Source organism: Aethina tumida, chromosome 4 (assembly GCF_024364675.1).
Source record: "Aethina tumida isolate Nest 87 chromosome 4, icAetTumi1.1, whole genome shotgun sequence".
Taxonomy (NCBI): Eukaryota; Metazoa; Arthropoda; class Insecta; order Coleoptera; family Nitidulidae; genus Aethina; species Aethina tumida.
The window spans coordinates 5,715,737-5,739,643 of record NC_065438.1 but is presented as its reverse complement, the minus strand read 5'-3'; the positions used below and the strand labels follow the sequence as shown (position 1 = coordinate 5,739,643).

At 22.5% G+C, this 23,907-nt stretch overlaps 1 protein-coding gene across 5 annotated transcripts in view; it reads left to right on the top strand.

Annotated features, from left to right (window-relative positions):
• The window catches only part of LOC109600117 (insulin-like growth factor 2 mRNA-binding protein 1), an 81,598-nt gene that overhangs the window by 53,035 nt on the left and 4,656 nt on the right, over window positions 1–23,907 (top strand). Inside the window, exons 1-7 of one of the 5 annotated variants that reach the window (XM_049966846.1) lie at window positions 1,825–2,193; window positions 12,984–13,154; window positions 19,423–19,594; window positions 19,655–19,857; window positions 19,915–20,222; window positions 23,280–23,563; window positions 23,620–23,865. In XM_049966846.1, coding sequence (XP_049822803.1) covers window positions 2,177–2,193; window positions 12,984–13,154; window positions 19,423–19,594; window positions 19,655–19,857; window positions 19,915–20,222; window positions 23,280–23,563; window positions 23,620–23,865 — 1,401 coding nt within the window. In that variant the 5' untranslated portion in view covers window positions 1,825–2,176. Of the gene's footprint in view, window positions 1–1,824; window positions 2,194–12,634; window positions 12,839–12,983; window positions 13,155–19,422; window positions 19,595–19,654; window positions 19,858–19,914; window positions 20,223–23,279; window positions 23,564–23,619; window positions 23,866–23,907 lie in introns of those variants that run through there. The other 4 variants (XM_049966847.1, XM_049966845.1, XM_020016201.2 and 1 more) reach the window with 4 other exon arrangements.

Here is a 23,907-nt window from a genome sequence, read left to right as displayed (position 1 = left end):
GAAATATATAATAAAGTAAAATTTCTATATAATTTTAAAATAAATAAGGTAAAATCACAAATAAATTGATGAAATTTCTGAGTTTTAAGTGGATTTATTCTTAAATTACATTTGTATATATTAATTTATACTAAATAAAAATGTTTTATTAAAAATTGTAAAAAGAATTATGAGAAAAATATATAAAAAAGTAAAATTTCTATATAATTTTAAAATAAATAAGGCAAAATCACAAATAAATTGATGAAATTTCTGAGTTTTAAGTGGATTTATTCTTAAATTACATTTGTATATATTAATTTACATTAACTAAAAATGTTTTATTAAAAATTGTAAAAAGAATCATGAGAGAAATATATAAAAAGTAAAATTTCTATATAATTTTAAAATAAATAAGGCAAAATCACAAATAAATTGATGAAATTTCTGAGTTTTAAGTGGATTTATTCTTAAATTACATTTGTATATATTAATGTATATTAAATAAAAATGTTTTATTAACAATTCTAAAATGAATTATGAGAGAAATATATAAAAAGTAAAATTTCTATATAATTTTAAAATAAATAAGGCAAAATCACAAATAAATTGATGAAATTTCTGTGTTTTAAGTATATTTATTCTTAAATTACATTTGTATATATTAATTTATACTAAATAAAAATGTTTGATTAACCATTCTAAAAAGAATTATGAGAGAAATATATAAAAAAGTAAAATTTCTATATATTTTTAAAATAAATAAGGCAAAATCACGAATAAATTGATGAAATTTCTGTGTTTTAAGTATATTTATTCTTAAATTACATTTGTATATATTAATTTATGCTAAATAAAAATGTTTTATTAAAAACTGTAAAAAGAATTATGAGAGAAATATTTAAAAAAGTAAAATTTCTATATAATTTTAAAATAAATAAGGCAAAATCACAAATAAATTGATGAAATTTCTGTGTTTTAAGTAGATATATTCTTAAATTACATTTGTATATATTAATTTATACTAAATAAAAATATTTGATTAACCATTCTAAAAAGAATTATAAGAGAGATATATAAAAAAGTAAAATTTTTACATAATTTTAAAAAAATAAGGCAAAATTATAAATTAAATTGTTGAAATTTCTGTGTTTTAAGTGGATTTATACTTAAATTACATTTGTATATATTAGTTTATATTTACTAAATATGTTTTATTAAAAATTCTAAAAAGAATTATAAGAGAAATATATAAAAAAGTAAAATTTCTATATAATTTTAAAATAAATAAGGCAAAATCACGAATAAATTGATGAAATTTCTGTGTTTTAAGTGGATATATTCTTAAATTAAATTTGTATATATTAATGTATATTAAATAAAAATGTTTTATTAACAATTCTAAAAAGAATTATGAAAGAAATATATAAAAAGTAAAATTTCTATATAATTTTAAAATAAATAAGGCAAAATCACAAACAAATTGATGAAATATTTGTGTTTCAAGATTTTTTCTTAAAATACATTTGTATATATTATTATATATTAACTAAAATTGTAACGAGTTTTAACTAGATACATCCTAAAAATACATTTCTATATTTAATTAAATACATTTTTTATTTTGGATGAATTTCAAATTAAATATTTGTTAATAATTAACTATTGAGGAACAATTTAAATAATTTTGTTCTTGAAATATATAAATGATAAATATAATTAGTGACAATCACCGATGAGAAGTCTTCCTCATCGCCATCACCAGCACAGGTCCGTGTCGACCTCCCAGGCGCCGTACCACGTTGGGAACGCAGCGTTATCAAAATCGGGTACGGCTCTGCACGGAACCGAGTGATCTTTAGATGGAGCCATGGTGTCGAAGTGACAGCGTAGGCCACCCAAATCACTTTTGCCGCCAGTCGTTTTTAGCATTTGTTATCGTGCGTCCGACGCGCATTCAACCGTCCCGTCCGTTGTCGCGTTGTCGCAGCAGGAACAACAAACCAGGACCTAGTTCGCCGGGCCCGTCCTTCACCCGCCACGTTCAAGTTCCAGCCGTGCATCGCGGACGTCGTCGTCGCAGCGACGTTATGCCGTTGTAGGGAGCGGACGAGGTGCAAACGATTCCTGCCAGTTCCGCCGTCACGTTCGCGTGTTCCGTTTCCGTTTTGCGCGGGTGCACCAGCAGCAACGGGCCATGTCCGTCGGTCTGCCGTAAGTACCAAGCTTTGGGGTTGTTTTGGGTTGTTTCGGTTGTGCGGCGGCGTTTTTGTTAAATGGGAATTCGGGAAGCCGGCACGGGCCCCGCGGCCCGGCTGCCGGCCGACTCGGGATCGGTTTTTTCGGGGTCATCGACCAACGGCGCCCGATTAGCGTTTCGGCCCCGAGTGTGAGGTTGTTTGGTTGAACGGGTCGCCGATTTTCTGAACGGATTTCGGTCCGGCACGCCCACGTACGCGTTTTGCGTTCGCCTTTTTTTTTTTCTGTCACCCAATTGCTTACTTACTTACTCACTTATTGGTTATGTTTCGGATGACGTCCGAGCCGTGGCAATGTGATGCCCACTTGCGATCTGTTTTTGTTTACCGACTCGTTTCGGTTTTGCGTTGCCGAATTTCGAAATGTCAAAGTTTGCCGGTGACCGATTTTTGTACTAAATTGTGCAACGTCGCACGAGATTCATTCTATTTCTTCACATTTTTTGTTTACTTTTATGAATGACAATTTATAACTTATTAAATTGTACATTATAAAAATGTATAAAATTGTGGCCAAATTTTATAAAAAAATATTTTATTATTCTATAATTTTTATAAGCACAATATTTTAACAAAATTTTTAATAATTAAATTCCTAACCTACCCCAATTATATTTTAATATTTTGTTATATTATAAACTAGTTACTTTAATTAGTACAAAATTATCTATTTATTTAGTGGTTATTTTGTCATTTTTTTAGGTACAACTTTTTAATTAATAAATTACATTAATTATCTTTAAAATTAGTCCATATTTATGAAACTATATAAATGTTATGTGGTAAATTATACCAACTAGTTAATAATAATTAATAAATTTAATATATAAATTATATTTCTATGAAATGATTTGTAATAAAAACTCTTTACTAAAAATTAGTCTAAGAAAATAGAATTTTATTATTTTTAATTAATAAACTATATTAATTGCCTTTAAAATTGTTTTTTAACAATTTTTATTGATTAAATATAAGTCATATTTTTGTTAAAGTTGGCAAATATTCTCAACTATATTAAATAATTTAAAAATTATATTTCTATTAAATGATTTATAATAAATACTCTTTATTTATTAAAAATTAGTCTAAGAAAATAGATTTTATTATTTTTAATTAATAAACTATATTAATTGCCTTTAAAATTGTTTTTTTTTATCAATTTTTATTGATTACATATAAATCATATTTTGTTAAATCTGGCAAATATTTTCAACTACATTGAATAATTTAAAAATTTTATTTCTATTAAATGATTTATAATAAATATTCCTTATTTATTAAAATTTAGTATAAGAAAATAGAATTTTATATTTATTAATTGCTTTTAAAATTGTTTTTTATCAATTTTTATTGATTAAATATAAATCATATTTTTGTTAAAGTTGACAAATATTTTCAACTTCATTGAGTAATTTAAAAATTTTATTTCTATTAAATTATTTATGATAAATGCTCCTTATTCATTAAAATTTAGTCTAAGAAAATATAATTTTATTATTTTTGATTAATAAACTATATTAATTGCCTTTAAAATTGGTTTTTTATCAATTTTTATTGATTTAATATAAATCATATTTTTGTTAAAGCTGGCAAATATTTTCAACTACATTGAATAATTTAAAAATTATATTTTTATTAAATAATTTATAATAAATACTCCTTATTTATTAAAATTTAGTCTAAAAAAATAGAATTTTATTATTTTTGATTAATAAACTATATTAATTGTTTTTAAAATTGTTTTTTTATCAATTTTTATTGATTAAATATAAATCATATTTTTGTTAAAGTTGGTAAATATTTTCAACTACATTGAGTAATTTAAAAATGTTATTTCTATTAAATGATTTATAATAAACACTCCTTATTTATTAAAATTTAGTCTAAAAAAATAGAATTTTATTATTTTTGATTAATAAACTATATTAATTGTTTTTAAAATTGTTTTTTTATCAATTTTTATTGATTAAATGTAAATCATATGTTTGTTAAAGCTGGCAAATATTTTCAACTACATTGAATAATTTAAAAATTATATTTCTGTTAAATGATTTATAATAAGTACTCCTGTTTTATTAAAATTTAGTCTAAGAAAATAGAATTTTATTATTTTTAATTAACAGCCCAAAAAAACACAATTTTGTTATTTATATTTAATAAATTTACATTATTTATCTTTAAAATTGGTTAGTTTTTATCAAATTGTGTTAAAAGTGACAACAATTTAATTATTTTATAAATATTTTATGGTAAATTATATGAATTAGATAATATGAAAGTTATTACATTTAAATAATAAATTTAATCGATAAATTATTTATTGATTAAAGCTGGCTCAAATTTTTTAAGTTACATTGATGATAACTACTCTTTAATTATTAAAAAACAGACTAAAAGAACACTTTTTTGTTAATTAATTAACTTTAAAATTGATCAGTTTTTATCAAATTGTGTTAGAAGTAACAACATTTTTATTATTTTATAAATGTTTTATGGTAAATTATATGATTTAGATAATACAATTGTTTATACAAAATTGATACATTTTAATAATAAATTAATTAATGATAAATAATCTTTAATTATTAAAAAACAGATTAAAAATATACAATTTTCTTATTTTTAATTAATTATCTTTAAAATTGATCAGTTTTTATCAAATTGGATTAGAAGTAACAACAATTTAATTATTTTATAAGTGTTTTATGGTAAATTATACGAATTAGATAAAATGAAAATTGATTTACACAAAAGTGGTACATTTAAGTTATAAATTTAATTGATAAATTATATCTTATCTTTTATATTTACATTAAAGTTGGTGCGAATTTTTTAATTATTAAAAAATTAGTCTAAAAATACATTTTTGTTATTTTTATTTAAAAATTTCTTAAATTATCTTTTAAAATTGGTCAGTTTCTAACAAATTGAGTTAGAAGTGTCAACAAAATAATTATATGAATTATTTATTATGAGAATAGCTTTATAAAAATTTGTTTCATTTAATTAATAAATTTAATTAAAAAATATTTTTTTCTTAAAACTACATTAAATAATTTATAATAAATACTCTCCAATTATTAAAAAACCAGCCTGAGAAAACACATTTTTGTAATTTTTAATTAAAAATTATATTAATTATCTTTTAAATTTTTTTATTTAATTAATTTAATTATATTTAATCAATAAATTATTTTTTTATTAAAGGCGGTAAATTTTTAGATCTAATTAAATAATTAGTAATAAATAATCTTTAATTATTAATAAACCTGTCTAAGAAAAGGTTTTTTAATTAAAAATTATATTAATTACTTTTAAGATTGATAAATTATTAAAAAATACACTAAGATTACTTAAAAATTGTATTAGTTATCTTTAAAACTTTTCAATTTTATCAAATTGTGTCAAAAGAGACAACAATATTATTGTCACCTTAAAAATTGATCCATTTTTATAAAATTATGTTAGGACTAATAATTTATTAAGCATTTTATATACATTTCAGTTAAAAAGAAAAATATGAATTAATTAATGAACTTAATTATTTCTGTTGTTAGTAAAGTTATGACATATTTACTGAACTCATTCATAGAGTTATAATATTTTAATTATTATACTATTTTTTGTCGTTTAATTAATAATTTTTATGTTTACAATAAATTCTATTAGTTTTTTTTTTCAATTTATCCATTTATCAAATTTTTTAAAAGTGGCAATGTTTTAATTGTAGTAAATTATAAAATTAATCACACTTAATTAATAAAAAAAAATATGTAAACAAAATTGGTTCAAAAATTTAATCGCCTATTTTACAAATTGGTCAAAACTTATCTAAGAAACTTGTTTTAATTTATTTTAATTATGTACTGCAAATATTTAATCAATAAATCATGATTAAGTATGTATTTTTTAGTGCTATAAAATTATGTTACATTTTATTTATTTATATTTGCGTGTTGCAATGAGTTACATTGATTATATGAAATAAAAATTTATCACGTAATATTAATATTAAATTAATATTATTATTGCATGTTCAATTTTGTATAATTTTATTAAAACTATCAGTATTCTAAGTATGATATTTATACAGAATATTCCGAAATATTTATAAATATCATATTAATTATATCCCTGATTTGATAACTAGATACTTTGCGGATAATTTGTGTAAATAAATGAATACATTGGTTATTTCGTAAGCACTTAAAATAATTCGATAAAAATGTGTTATATATTTACTTGCTTATCTGTGTTTTGTGTTTAAGTAAAGCGGTGACAATTTTACCCATAATCTATATTATATTTTAAGTAGTTCATTCCCCCAATTATCTCGAATCGAGATAAGTTTGTAGTAAATTTGCACAATAAAATATATTATAGGAAACGTTCAAATCATTAAATACAAATTAAAGTGGTTATTTTTTATTAACGTGTGATTTGTTTTTAGCATCACCTTTCTAATGAATCTCTGACAAGGTTGCACATATTTGTCTGGTCTATAGAAAATGTGCTTCTATTCCCTTTTCCTATAATAATTTATTTCAATTGTAGACAAACTATAATTTAAATATCATTAGGGAAATGTGTTTACAAATTACTGTTGTTAACATTAATACATTTTCAAAATATCTCTGGAAGGTATAAACATTTTAATATTTGTAATTTATATCCTGTGGAAAGATGACTCAGTTAGTTAGTTTTCACATCTATTTAAATTGTTTATGTATTTGTTTTTACCAAATCCCAAATTTGATTAATCTAAAAGTATTATTTCTTACTGTTTTTATATTAGACAAATTCTAAATCAAAAGTATATAAAAGAAGTAATTTTAGATACATTAATCTTAAATTAATTGTTTAATATGAAATTCACAACGATTTATTAATGGGGGTAAATAAGAGAATAATGTTCCCAATTTAGACCAGATTGTAATTATGAACCTTTGTTTTCCTGCGTCTCCTAGATAATTCTATTGGAGTAATTAATACAAATTTAAATAGTTTAATTGGCAAAGACTTATTAATAAATAATTATTTAATATTTTGGCCAATTTATAACATTTATATTATTTATATAAATAAACAAAAAAAAAAATGTTTTCTTCCTATATTTTGTTAGTTATATAATAAATTCATTTAATAATTTTTAAATCTTAAGTTCTTTATATCAATAAGTAGAACAACTTTTTTTTGAAAATTATGAAAATTTAAATAATGTTTGGCATATAAAATAAAATATTCTTAAGACATCAAAATTTATAAGAGAAACAGTTTTTATTTTATTAATTGAATTTTTTTAACAATTTTTTTAATATTTTAGTTAAAATATTTTCTAAAATGGTGAAGACATGATTTATTTATTTTCAGTCAAAAATTTATTATTGATAAAATATATTTTGATGTTTTAAAAACATTTCTAATTAATTATAATTAAATAGTTTAATAAGAATTACAAAAAATACCTAAATATTTATAAATTCGTAAAAAAAACATAAAAATTTTCGCCAAAAATGAACTTTTAATTGGAAATTTATCGACTATTTTGTTTAAAAGATGTTTCACCATTGAAACAACCAAAAATATTTAAAAAAATTAAGGTAAACCAACAAAAAATATCTGCATCATAAAACAAAAAATAAATAAAAAATATTTTTGTAAGATTGATAAAATATATTCTGATGTTTCAAAAACATTTATAATTAATTATAATTAAATAGTTTAATAAGAATAACAAAAAATACCTAAATATTTATAAATTCGTAAAAAAACATAACAATTTTCGCCAAAAATGAACTTTTAATTGGAAATTTATCGACTATTTTGTTTAAAAGATGTTTCACCATTGAAACAACCAAAAATATTTAAAAAAAATAAGATAAACCAACAAAAAATATCTGCATCATAAAACAAAAAATAAATAAAAATATATATTTGTTTATTATACAAATAAAATTTATTAAAATTGATTAAAACATGTCAAATTATTACAAATTATAAGTAAATATTAGATGTTAATAATATAAAGATTTATTTATTGTTACAAAAATTAAATTAAAATAATGAAATGCTCTAAAAATATTAGAAAATTTATAAAAAAATCATTTTTAAAATAATGGATTTATTTCATAATAAAAAAAATAATATAAAAACATTTTTAGTTTATGCTAATAACAAAATTATTAATTTTATAAAATTTTATTAAAACAAAAATCTAACTTATTATATTTAAAATTTTGTTGAAAACACAAAACCCATCGAAAGTATTGATAATACGCAATAAATTGTGTATATTTAATAAATATATTTTGTATAAATTAATAAAAATAATATATATAAAAAATTTATGAAGTTTTTAATAAATCATAAGAAATTAAATATAACTATTTTAAGTATTTTTGGGTTTTTATTTTACAAACAATAAAATAAGATTTTATTTTATTATTAGTAACAGTAAATAGTCGACTTTTTTGTAATAATAATTACTTTTTAAATTTATACTGTTACTCTGGGCCCCACTGTACATTACTAATATGTTACGAAACACTTTCACGAAACTGAAACAGGCTCTTTTCTCCCGGTGCATTTCACAAAAGAATTTCCAGTGTGTCCGACCATTGAAAGCATAACATGGCAATTAATATAGTGGAGAAGCTCGGGCATTGAATTCTCCCGAGTCACATTTAATTAGAACAATGGCCCGTTTGAAGCAGGCCGTGCCCCGCCAGGACAATGGCGGTTGGCAAAAGTGTCGGCGGCCCATTAAACGATTGGTTTTCCATCGAGTACTAATTTCACATTGTCGATTTTCCGCAATCTTTTGTCGGCATCTTTCCAGCGCGATGTTGATACGCAAAAGTGCCCTTGAATAATCTTTTATTGGGCAAATAATGCGGCGAAAAGGAGCCGCACTCATTCATCGGCCGTTTTGTTTTCGGGGCAACTGTGTTTAACCATTTACAAAGCCACACAACACCAGATAAATTACGAACTAACGATGAAACGCAATTTTTAATTTGAACATCTGAATCAACAGGTTGTTGTTTAATAAATCACGTTTTCAGTTCATCTTTAATGTTTTTTCTTTTACAATAAATAAGTGTTTGTGACTTAATTTTTAAAAAGTACAAAAATTTAATATTATTACACCTAGATACCTTATCAATTTGCACTTTATGCTTGGATTAGATTAATTTAGTTCAAATTATTGGTAATTGATATTTTATTGTATTTTTTGATCATGATAAGAATAAAGTGAACAATTATATTTAATATTGAAAAGAAAAATTTATAATTTTAATTAATATAATTATTTCAATTAACATGTTATACATAACAATAAATTATGAATGAATTTCTTAGCTTTAACATCATTACAATGTATATTTCATTCATTTTGTGAGTTTCAATTCTAATTTAATTTATTTAAACAATAAGGTAATAATATAATAACGAAAGAAAATATTTTAAAGATGGTTTTTGATATTATTCCATTGAAATAATAATATAAGCAATAATATGCCAATACTATTAAATATTTTAAAATAAAATTGTTTTTAAAATATTTATGATTTGACTCAATTCATTATTTACTGTTACTAATAATAAAATACAATGTTATTTTAATGTTTATAAAATAAAAGCCCAAAGTATATGTGTAAAAAAAAATTTCATATAATTTTTACTAATTGTTACAAAAAATTTATTAAATATAAACAATACTTTAATAATTTGTTTATATTTTCTTAACAAAATTTAATTTATTTATTTTAATTTTTTAATAGTTCAATATTTAAACATTTTTGGAAGATTTTTATTATTTTTTATGATTTTGTTAATTTTTAAGTACTTTTTGTGTTATTAAACTATTTAATTACAATTAATTAGTTTTTGTGATAATTTTTCTAATAAATTCATTTTTTTTGCAATATTTTTTTAGAGAGACATCAAAATATATTTTAGAAACTATTTCCATTTCATCAGTTTTAAAATTTTAACTAATGAATTCAAGTTAATAAAGTGTTTTAAATTTTTTGTAACAATAAATAAATCTATATTTTTATATTTATATAAATAATAAAATAATATTTTTACTTAATTATTTTATTATTTATCATATTATTATTTATATGAATATATAAAAATATTTCTTCATTTATTTTATTAATAATATAATAAATTTAAATTTTTTAGTCTTTAATCGTTTTTTAATCAAAATAATCGATAATTAATTTTATTGATTGACAATCAGTGTTGCTGTTATTTTATAAAAAATTTCTTATGAAATTTGTTCAGATATTCTTCAGCATTTCATTATATTTTTGTAATTTTTAATGGTAAAAACATAAAAATATATCCCAAAAATAACTTTTATTCAATTTATTCAAAGTTTTAACTCATAAATTCAATTATTAAAAAGTTCATTTCAAGTTCTATATGTCATCTAACAATTATTTGATATTTTTAGTAATTTGTGAACATTTTTTTATAATACAATTATTTGATTATAATTTCTTGAGTTTTTTAGGTATTAATTTTATTAATTAACAATCAGTGTGGTTCTTATTTTATAAATAATTTCTTATAAAATTCGTTCAGATATTTTTCAGCATTTTATATAAATTTTCTTTATATTTTTGTAATTTTTAATGATGAGAACCTAAAAATATATCCCAAAAATAATTTTTATTCAATCAATTTTAAGTTTTAACTGACGAATTCAATTATTAAAAAGCTCATTTCAAGTTCTTTATGTCATTTAACAATTCATTGATATTTTCAGTAATTTGTGAACATTTTTTTTATAATACAAATATTTGATTATAATTTCTAAACTTTTTTAGGTATTAATTTTATTAATTGACAATCAATGTTGTTGTTATTTTATAAATAATTTCTTATGAAATTTATTCAGCATTTCATATAAATTTTCTTTACATTTTTTTAATTTTTAATGGTGACAACTAAAAATATATCCTAAAAATAATTTTTATTCAATTAATTTTAAGTTTTAACTGATAAATTCAATTATTAAAAAGTTCATTTCAAGTTTTATATGTCATCTAACAATTATTTGATACTTTAAGTAATTTGTGAACATTTTTTTATAATACAATTATTTGATTATAATTTCTTAACTTTTTTTAGGTATTAATTTTATTAATTAACAATCAGTGTGGTTCTTATTTTATAAATAATTTCTTATGAAATTTTTTCAGATATTTTTCAGCATTTAATATAAATTTTCTTTATATTTTTGTAATTTTTAATGATTAGAACGTAAAGATATATCCCAAAAATAATTTTTATTCAATCAATTTTAAGTTTTAACTGACGAATTCAATTATTAAAAAGCTCATTTCAAGTTCTATATGTCATTTAATAATTCATTGATATTTTCATTAATTTGTGAACATTTTTTTATAATACAAATATTTGATTATAATTTCTTAACTTTGCTGGATTACTTTATAAATAATTTCTTATAAAATTTGTTTTAATACTGTTTTAAAATTTTCTTTTGTTGTTTATAATTATTAAACAATTGTTTTACCAAGAATTAATGTCATTAAACTGCAAACAAATTAAAAAAACCATGTATATAATTACATCTTTTTGCTGACATTATACATTTGTCAAATGAACTTTTCTTTGTAACTAACTCTGTAATATAAATTATTAAGTGAATATATTTTTAAATAATCAATTTGTATTTTTGATAATTTTTTACATGAATTTATTAATAGCAATTTTTGTTTTTTATTGGACTTTTAATTATTTTATTGTAAAAATCAGTTTAAAGATAAAGAGTCATATGTTTTATCAATTATATACATGTATAAAACGAATAGTAATATTTTTCCAAATATGGTTTCAAGGTTAATCATTTTAACACTAAAAACTAAGAAATAATTTTGGGTTGTTCAAGAAAAAGTAATAAATTGTAATCCTACAAGAAAGGTTGTGTAGTAAGCGAAGAATTTGTCAAAATCACACACGATTGAACAACATTAAAGCCAATTTATGGCATTAATATGAACATTCCACATTCCTACAGGAACTCCTTATCATAATTCCCGGGCACATTAGTCTGCAACCAGTTGATAATCTAGACAGCCATTGTTAAATTAATGTGTGCCGTAATCGTACTGAAATTTCAAAGCAACAGACTCAATTAAGACACAAACGACGTCGGAACGGTGACTCAACGCCCGCACAGTGCACGCCCCAAAAACCAAAAAATAATAATCGTCGAGCCGTTTTTGAATGGACGTGTGGCCACGTATTTATCTTGCGGACCGAAAGATACGTTATCTCCGTCAAGGATTTGTCTGTTTTCGGAATTCACTTTCCTATGTGATAAACGGTCTCACAAAACGATCATGTTTCATCGCACTTTATTCTAGAATATAATTTTTTTTTGGGACTTTTCGGTGGTGCATTTTTCGGTGACAGTCCGTGCACACAGGTTTATCAGTATTTACATTAGATAGGCGCCCCCCATCGCCGGCAATTTATGCGGATACAGCCCAATACAACAGTGTACGAGTGCGTGTCTTGTGTGAAATCACAAATTCGGACGCGATGACTGACGTTAAATCGTACGTATTTCAACTGATGTCTTCGCTATTGAGTGTAAAATGCCAAAGCTTTGGTGGATGTTGAGGAGTGACTGTCCTGATAAAAGTCAATCGATACGTGTACCCACTTCTGGATTTTATTAACGTGTCACTTTGTTTGTTGCAGCCCCATTTCAAAAATCATAATATCAAATTTGGACCCCTCTAAAAAATTCGGAGACATCGAAGAGCTGCTGGCGCGACATGGACGGGTCATCAATTGTGATAAACTTACATCCAAAGACCCGACCACGCAGACGGTCCAGGTCATCTACGAAACTCCGGAGCAAGCGCTTGAGTGAGTATCTGTTTCTATTATTCTGTGTCACTATGATAGGTTGATCGTGATGATAAGCTTATCTTTATCTAAAATTACATAACACTACCAGTGTCTTTACATTTTTTAAAAGATAAACTGTTTTTATTTAAAGTTGATTTCTTACATTTGAAAACACACTATATATTTGAACTACCATATATATTATAATATTATTAGTTAAAACCAATCGTTGCTAAATAATATAAATTAATATACAAAGAAATTAAAATCTACCTAAGAATAATAAAAAATTTGAATCTTTTTATTAAATTAAATTGATTTCATATTGAAAATATTAAAATTAGTCCAAGGTTATTATAACCGATCACATTGTTTATTTAAAGAAATAATATATGTTTGAATAGTTAAAGGAAAACAAAATATTTCAAAAATAAGTAACTTCTGTCGTTTTCAAATAATATAAAATTAATACAAATTTATAAAAACAAATAAAAATCTGTCTAAAAATTATAGAAAAATTTAGAAACTTCTATTAAATTAAATTAAATAAATAAAATATATATTGATAGTTAAAGGAAATCAGTTTTTTATATAATAAAATAATAAAAAAATTACTCTACTTCGAAATAATATAAATTTCTATAAAAACAAATAAAAATATATCTGAAGATTATAGAAATGATTGAAATCTATTAAATTAATTATATTAAGAAATAAATCTGTCTTTTTATATAATAAAGTTACAAAATTTATTTTAAATTGTTTAATTAATAAATAAAACAAAATATTTCAAAAATAAATATTTCCTGCCGTTTTCAAATAATATAAAATTAATACAAATTTATAAAAACAAATGAAAATCTGTCTAAAAATTATAGAATAATTTAGAAATTTCTATTAAATTAAATTAATAAAAGACAACAACAAATACATAATATAATTGACTGAATCACCATATTTTAATAATTTTAATCACCATATTTAAAGTTTTAGAAATTTCTATTAAATTAAATTAATAAAAAACAACAACAAATACATAATATAATTGACTGAATCACCATATTTTAATAATATTAGTTAAAAAAATTATTTATTTGAATAGTTAAAGGAAATCATTTTTTTATATAATAAACCATTAAAAAAATTGCTGTTATTTCTAAATAGTATAAATTTATTTAAAAACAAATTAAAATATATCTGAAGATTGTAGAAGATATTGACATCTGCCTATTAAATTAATTAACTAATTAAAGAAATCTGCCTTTTCACATAATAAAGATATAAAATTTATTTTAAATTGTTTAATTAATAATTAAAACAAAATATTTCAAAAATAAATATTTCCTGTCGTTTTCAAATAATATAAAATTAATACAAATTTATAAAAACAAATAAAAATCTGTCTAAAAATTATAGAATAATTTAGAAATTTCTATTAAATTAAATTAATAAAAAACAACAACAAATGCATAATATAATTGACTGAATCACCATGTATATTTTAATAATATTAAATTATATTTGAATAGTTAAAGGGAATCAGTTTTTATATAACAAACCATTAAAAAAATTACTGTACATCCAAATAATATAAATTTCTATAAAAATAAATAAAAATATATCTGAAGATTGTAGAAATGATTAAAATCTGTCTATTAAATTAATTAACTAACGAAGGAAATCTGTCTTTTTATATAATAAAGTTATAAAATTTATTTTAAATTGTTTAATTAATAAATAAAACAAAATATTTTTTATCGTTTTCAAATAATATAAAATTAATACAAATTTATAAAAACAAAAGAAAATCTGTCGAAATATTATAGAAAAATTTAGTAACTTCTATTAAAATAAATTAATAAAAAACATCAACAAATACATAATATAATTGATTGAATCACCATTATATTTTAACATTAGTTAAAAAAATTATTTTAAGAGATAAAATATATTTGAATATTTAAAGGAAATCAGTTTTTTATATAATAAAACAATAAAAAAATTACTATACTTCCAAATAATATAAATTTCTATAAAAACAAATAAAAATATATCTGAAAATTGTAGAAATGATTGAAATCTGTCTATTAAATTAATTAAATTGATAATATTATAACTTTAAATTGAAAATAAAATTGTCAGTAAATTATTCAAATTATTTCAAATTAGTCTAAAATTAATAAGAAGAAAATAAATAGCATTAGCAATGTCTTTGTATTTTTTGACAGAGAAACTGTTTAAATTTAACATATAATGATAAAAATATATTTTGTTTATTGAGAATTTAATACCACAAATTTTTTGTTTATTTTTTTTAACAACGTTATCCAAAACTTTAATTTTTTATTGTACCTTTTTGGTGAGGTTTATTAATTTTTATTTAAACTAACCATTAATTTATAAATAAACAAATCTTAGAACAGTAAATATGTAAATTCTGATTTTAAAAATTATTTACTGTTTTTCAAATGTAACAAATTATGAAATATTTTTTTATTATTTTTAGTTTTTGTCTTGTTTTGTTTGATTTATGGGATTTGTTTTGAAAATATACAATTTCCTGATATATTCTTATATTTTTTATATAATAATTTACTGTATTTACAAGAAAATTGTATTTTTTCTACATTAAAAATAATATTCCAAAATAATTAACTACAAATAATGTATATTTTTTATATTTTATGCTAAATTCATCTTCTTTCTTATTTCAATTATTTTTTATATAGTATATTTTACTATTTTCTATAGGAAAATCATTTTTTTATATATATTATTTGTGACATTTTATAAAAAATACATAAATTTTCTATTAAATGTTGTAATTTTTCAATTATCTTCCATTTAATTACAATATAAATTAAAAAGTAGATAAAATTTTATGCTTTTATAGCGTTAATGATGGTTAACTATAATTTATTAATTAATAATTAAATACCTGTTACGACTGAAAATAAAATTTAACTAATTTTGCACAAAAAAGTAACCAAAGAACGTGATCACAATGATTTTTATCAATAATAATTATGATTATTGTAATAAAAGTAATTGCATATAAACATTTTGCATTTATTGAACACGAAAACAAACAATAAATCACTTCGTTGTGGTTCCCAATACAAAGTGAAATCCATGTTTCCTGTTTTGCCTGGAATAATTTCGTGCGACGCAACAGACAAAAACAAATTCGTGTGTGACGTTTGAAAAGTCGATGCAATAACGAAATTACAGAGTTGGTGGTTTCGCCAAGCCGTAACATAAGAACGGTACGTGTTTGTGCTTCATAAGCTGCAGGCGTCGATTATAGCAACATCGGCACAACTCTCCAATTACATTGTGTGCGATTCTCGCGAAATCCATACGTCTGTTTACGCGTCCATCCCGTCGAGATAAAACGGTAATTAACACGGAATCGACAATTATTGACCCGATGCTTTTGCGATCTGTCGTTTAAATCGTTGTGTTTATGTGCGTGGGATGGCAAAACTGATTGGAATAAGATAGAGACTTTCGACGAAAACAGTAAATCAAGTTAATTAATCTTTTTTATAATGTAAGTTTATAAAAGAAAGTAAATTTAAAGAGTAAATTTGCCTTTTTTAAGAAGTATTTTAATTTAAAATTAAATAAAACTGCGCACTTTATTTAATTTCCTTAAATATTCTTACAAGTAACAATGATTTCAAAAGAAAAACTAAGGTTACCTTAAAAAATATGTGAAAAATTAAAGAAAACAACATATATTATTTAATTTTTTTATTTATTATTATAAATAATAATTATTTTTAATTACAAATTCAGCTACTTTTAGTGACAAATGACTTTTAAAGGAAAAACATAGATTACTTTGAAAATTATGTGAAAAATTAAAGAAAACAACATATATTATTTAATTTCTTTAATTATTCTTATAAATAATAATTAACTTTAATTTAAAATTCAGCTACTTTCAGTGATTAAAGACTTTTAAAAGCAGAATAATGATTACATTGAAAATTATGTGAAAAATTAAACATTTATTATTTAATTTCTTTAATTATTCTTATAAATAATAATTAATTTTAATTGAAAATTCATCTACTTTTAGTAACTAATGATTTTCAAAAGAAGAACAAAGATTACATTGAAAATTATGTGAAAAATTACAGGAAACATCATATATAATTTAATTTCTTCAGTTATTCTTATAAATAATAATTAATCTTAATTGAAAATTAATCTACTTTTAGTGGTTAATGATTTTCAAAAGAAGAACAAAGATTACATTGAAAATTATGTGAAAAATTAAAGAAAACATCATATATTATTTAATTTCTTCAGTTATTCTTAGAAATAATAATAAATTTTAATTGAAAATTCTTCTACTTTTAGTGACTTATGATTTTCAAAAGAAGAACAAAGATTACATTGAAAATTATGTGAAAAATTAAAGAAAACATCATATATTATTTAATTTCTTCAGTTATTCTTGGAAATAATAATTAATTTTTATTGAAAATTCAGCTACTTTAAGTGACAAATGATTTTCAAAAGAAGAACAAAGATTACATTGAAAATTATGTGAAAAATTAAAGAAAACATCATATATTATTTAATTTCTTTAATTATTCTTAGAAATAATAATTAATTTTAATTGAAAATTCACCTACTTTTAGTAACTAAAGATTTTCAAAATAAGAACAAAGATTACATTGAAAATTATATGAAAAATTAAAGAAAACATCATATATTATTTAATTTCTTCAGTTATTCTTAGAAATAATAATTAATTTTAATAGAAAATTCGGCTACTTTAAGTGACAAATGATTTTCAAAAGAAGAACAAAGATTACATTGAAAGTTATGTGAAAAATTAAAGAAAACATCATATATTATTTAATTTCTTTAATTATTCTTATAAATAATAATTAATTTTAATTGAAAATTCACCTACTTTTAGTAACTAAAGATTTTCAAAAGAAGAACAAAGATTACATTGAAAATTATGTGAAAAATTAAAGAAAACATCATATATTATTTAATTTCTTCAGTTATTCTTAGAAATAACAATTAATTTTTATTTAAAATTCAGCTACTTTAAGTGATAAATGATTTTCAAAAGAAGAACAAAGATTACATTGAAAGTTATGTGAAAAATTAAAGAAACCAACATTTATTATTTAATTTCTTTAATTATTCTTATAAATAATAATTAATTTTAATTGAAAATTCATCTACTTTTAGTATCTAAAGATTTTCAAAAGAAGAACAAAGATTATATTGAAAATTATGTGAAAAATTAAAGAAAACATCATATATTATTTAATTTCTTTAATTATTTTTAGAAATAATAATTAATTTTAATTGAAAATTTACCTACTTTTAGTAACTAAAGATTTTCAAAAGAAGAACAAAGATTACATTGAAAATTATGTGAAAAATTAAAGAAAACATCATATATTATTTAATTTCTTCAGTTATTCTTGGAAATAATAATTAATTTTTATTGAAAATTCAGCTACTTTAAGTGACAAATGATTTTCAAAAGAAGAACAAAGATTACATTGAAAATTATGTGAAAAATTAAAGAAAACATCATATATTATTTAATTTCTTTAATTATTCTTAGAAATAATAATTAATTTTAATTGAAAATTCAGCTACTTTTAGTAACTAAAGATTTTCAAAATAAGAACAAAGATTACATTGAAAATTATATGAAAAATTAAAGAAAACATCATATATTATTTAATTTCTTCAGTTATTCTTAGAAATAATAATTAATTTTAATTGAAAATTCAGCTACTTTTAGTAACTAAAGATTTTCAAAAGAAGAACAAAGATTACATCGAAAGTTATGTGAAAATTTAAAGAATTCTTATAAATAAATAAATAATATACAATTTTAATTAATAATTCAGTTATTTATAGTGGTTAATGGTTCTTGTGAATCTCATTATTTATTTTTACAAATAAGTAATAAGGAAATTAACTCGACAGTTAACAAGAATGTAAAATGAAAAATCTTTTATTAAAGTTAAAAAATTGGCGGATGCGAATATTCCATCTTAATCATTTCGTAATTACGTTTCACTAGTTTTTTCACATCCTTTGATCTAGATGCATAATGCATTTCCACCGGGAAATTATTGACTGCCGCTGCATGTCACGAATCCAATTACAAGATGGAGATCTTAAATAAATGAAGTTATTAACAGGTTTTTAATAATTGCCAGCCTTTAACAAGACATGTTCCCGATAATTATGTTGTAGAAAATGTTGACTCATTCGATAAAATTGTTTTCAGAGCTGTGAATCAATTGAACGGGTATGAATTAGATGGTAGGCCGCTGAAAGTAGAATTAGCCGAACGAAAAAGTCGAAAAGGTCCGAGGGGTCCAGGTGCTCCGTTCGGGGGACTCCCAGGACAAAGTCGACAGACTGACTTCCCTCTTAGAATACTTGTACAAAGTGATATGGTAAGTTACACAACTCGAAACGCCTTATAAATTGTTAATGTGGCAAAATTGAATGTTTAGGTAGGGGCTATAATCGGAAGACAGGGCTCAACGATCAGGCAAATCACCCAACACACCAGAGCTAGAGTGGACGTCCACAGGAAGGACAATGTGGGCTCGCTGGAGAAGGCCATCACCATCTACGGTAATCCCGAGAACTGTACGAACGCCTGCAAGAAAATACTGGAAGTTATGCAGCAGGAGGCGAACAACACCAACAAAGGGTAAACCCTCAAACAAACGATGTGTGTACTAAACTAATTTACCACGTACGTTTCCAGTGAAATCTCGCTGAAGATCCTGGCGCACAACAATCTGATCGGACGCATCATAGGAAAAGGCGGCAACACCATTAAGCGAATCATGCAGGAGACCGACACCAAAATAACCGTTTCAAGCATAAATGACATAAACTCATTTAATTTGGAACGGATTATTACGGTCAAGGGCGTGATTGAGAACATGAGCAAGGCGGAGGCGCAGATCAGCGCCAAGCTGCGTCAGAGCTACGAGAACGATCTGCAGGCGATGGCGCCCCAGACCATGATGTTCCCCGGGTTGCATCCGATGGCCATGATGGCAACGGCAGGTCGGTGAACACCCTTCCAGGATCTTGTTTTACTAATCTTATCTGTATGAGTAGCTCGAGTGACAGTCTTGACTGGGGTTTGTGGTTGTACTAACACTTATATTTCCTACAGGAACTTACCAATCGATATTGACTGGGTAAATTTACGAAGAAATACTCTACGAGTAGAGTTATTTGTGTTATAATATACTGATTTAAAGGAAGTTCAATATCAAGATATCAAAATAAATCAAATGAATTTAATGTTTTTTGTAAAATATAAAACAAATTAAAGGGAATATTTCTACGTCATAACACAAGTAATCTACCATTTGTAGATTTCTTAAAATTTAATTCCATAAATGACTAAAATAAGGTAATAAAATAATAAGATAAAAATAAATAAATAAAAATGTCTAAATATTTCATTTATTAAATGATAACTGCAAATTTAAAAAAAGATTAAATTTATTCAGTATCAAAATAAATTAAAATACTTATTTCTTTAAGGATAATTTTTATGAAAACGATGTTTTAATCAAAAAATAAGAAATATAATTGTACATTTTTTATTTATTAAATTATTCAGATAATAATTTCATGGTATATTTTATAGTTATTTAATAAATTTAAAAATGTTAAATTTATTGTGTATCAAAATAAATAAATAAATTATACTATCAATTCTTCTAAAAATTAAATATAAAAATGATTTTATAAATTAAAAATAAGAAATACAATCCTTATTTCATATATTTATTAAATTGCAATCATTGTTATATAAAAAATAAGTTGTTTCAAATACTTTATATTCATATTTATACATTTTACAAATGTAAAAATGGTTCAATTTATTGAATATCAAAATAAAATACTTCATTTAGATGTTTCACTAATTTAAAAGAGAAAAAGAATTTCTTGATTAAAAAATTAATAAAAAAATAAGTAATTTCATACATATGTAAGAAAAAATATTCTCAAAATTATTAAATTAACTTAATCTATATTTTTTGAATTACGTAACAAGAAAAGAAAAAATAAATATAATAATATTTGAATATTTCTTTAAATATTCGAATAATTCCCCTGAAAATACTGTAAATATTTTTTTAAGCTAAAAATAAGACATAGAACTCTCTATTTTATTTGTTTATTAAACTCCAACAAAATACAATATAAAAAATAATAATTCCATTGTTGTATAAAAAATAAGTAGTTTCAAATACTTTATTCTGATATTTATACATTTTATAATTTTAAAAAATGTTTAATTTATTAAATATCAAAATAAAATACTTTATTTTGATGTTTCACCTCAAAATTATTAAATTAACTTAATAAATACATTTTTTAAATTGCATAATGGTAAAATAAATATAAATATGACATTCAAATATTTCTTTAAATGTCTGAATAATTTTCCTAAAAAATACTAAAAATGAATTTTTAAACTAAAAATAATAAATATAATTCTCTATTCTGTTTTATTTATTAAACTATAATAAAATACAATATAAAATAATTTTTTTTTTGTTATATGAAAAATAAGTAATTTCAAATACTTTTTTCGATATTTACACATATTACAAATTTAAAAAAGGTTCAATTTATTGAATATCAAAATAAAATACTTCATTTTGATGTTTCACCAATTTAAATCAAAGAAGAAATTTCTTGATTATAAAATTAATAAATAAACAATAATAATCGTATTAAATTATACTTATGTAAGGAAAAATATTCTCAAAATTATTAAATTAATTTAATTAACACATTTTTTAAGTTGCATAATGGTAAAAATAAATATGACATTTAAATATTTCTTTAAATATACGAATAATTGTCGTAAAAAATACTATAAATGATTTTTTTAAATTAAAAATAAGAAATATAGTTAGTTTATTTATTACAGTATAGTGTATTTATTAAACTGTAATAAAATACAATATAAAAAATATTTTTTTCTTTGTTATATGAAAAATAAATAATTTTAAATATTTTAATTTGATATTTACACATTTTACAATTTTTGAAAAGGTCTAATTTTTTAAAAATCAAAATAAAATACTTCATTTTGGTGTATCACCAATGTAAAACGAAAAAGAATTTCTTGATTAAAAAATTAATAAAGAAATAAGTAATTTCAAATACTTTATTTTGATATAATTTTTACATTTTATAAAATTAAAAATAATAATAATAATAAAATTCACTATCAAATTATTAAAAATAAATGATAATAACACTGAAAATTATCCCATACATTTTTTAAATTGTACAATCATAGCAATAAAATAAATATAACACTTATTTCATTAAATATTTAAATAATTATGTTGGAATATTCTGTACAAAATTTTTAAACTGAAAATAAACAACATTCTCCAGATTATTTACTTATTAATTATTACTTTATAGCAAAATGTAACATAATATATAAAATAATTAATTTATTTTGATACTTAAAACAAATAAGATTTTTTCATATGAGTGAAGAATATTCATTTTTTTTTAATTATTTAGCCTAGAATGACAATAATAAATAATTAAACATAATTTACATTTTATTTAAAATTTAGCTGTGCTTTTAGCCTAAATATAATAATAATTGAAATAATTATTCGTGTATAAACAATAACAAAATTATAAATAACTATAAAAATGATGGCTAAAAATAAAAAGAATGTTTCAACGACTTTTATAGCGTACTTTGTATAAAAAATTGATATTTTGAATAATTAATCCATGTAGCTTGTTGAAAAAATATAATTTGCCCCGCTTTATTGCATAATTTAGTTTGGTAGTTTTAGTATTATAGATTAGTTGTAAGTAAAGAACTGTCGCTCGTGTTACCAACGAACTGGATAAAATATATCAATATATTCTTGTCCTCTATGACAATCTCGATTTCGGCCTTACCACCTTTCCAACATCGTGCACGTCCGCCGGTCGCACGCACCCACCCCCACACACACACACACAAACAGAACGACAAAGAAGAAGAAGACCTCCTCTTCTTCCCAGACCCCTGCAAAATTACTCTTCCCCCCACGCCACATATATTGATATATTTTCCAGGTATAGGTTATGGATCTCGCGGTCTCTACACAGGTCAGGCACCGTATCCAGGCATGTATCCGGCCAGCACATCCCAAGCGGGCGACACCCAGGAAACAACGTTCCTCTACATCCCGAACAACGCGGTCGGCGCCATCATAGGCACGAAGGGCTCGCACATCCGCAACATCATCCGTTTCTCGGGCGCCAGCGTCAAGATCGCCCCGATCGACGAGACCAAGCCGCAGGAGACGCAGAACGAGAGGAAGGTCACCATCCTCGGCTCGCCCGAGGCCCAATGGAAGGTAAGTAGATTGGAATTAATTGTTAATTAATGTGTGACGTAATGTGTTGGTTCCAGGCCCAGTATTTGATATTCGAGAAGATGCGTGAAGAGGGCTTCGTAGCCGGCTCGGACGACGTGCGACTGACCGTCGAGATAATGGTGCCCAGCTCGCAGGTCGGCCGCATCATCGGCAAGGGTGGACAGAACGTCCGGGAGTTGCAGCGGGTGACCGGCAGCGTCATCAAGTTGCCCGAGCAGGGCGCCGCCCCCACCGAAAACGAAACCACCGTACATATCATCGGTCCGTTCTTCAGTGTTCAGGTATGTGCCACCTAAATTTTGTGCGTCTCAGTTAGGTAATGA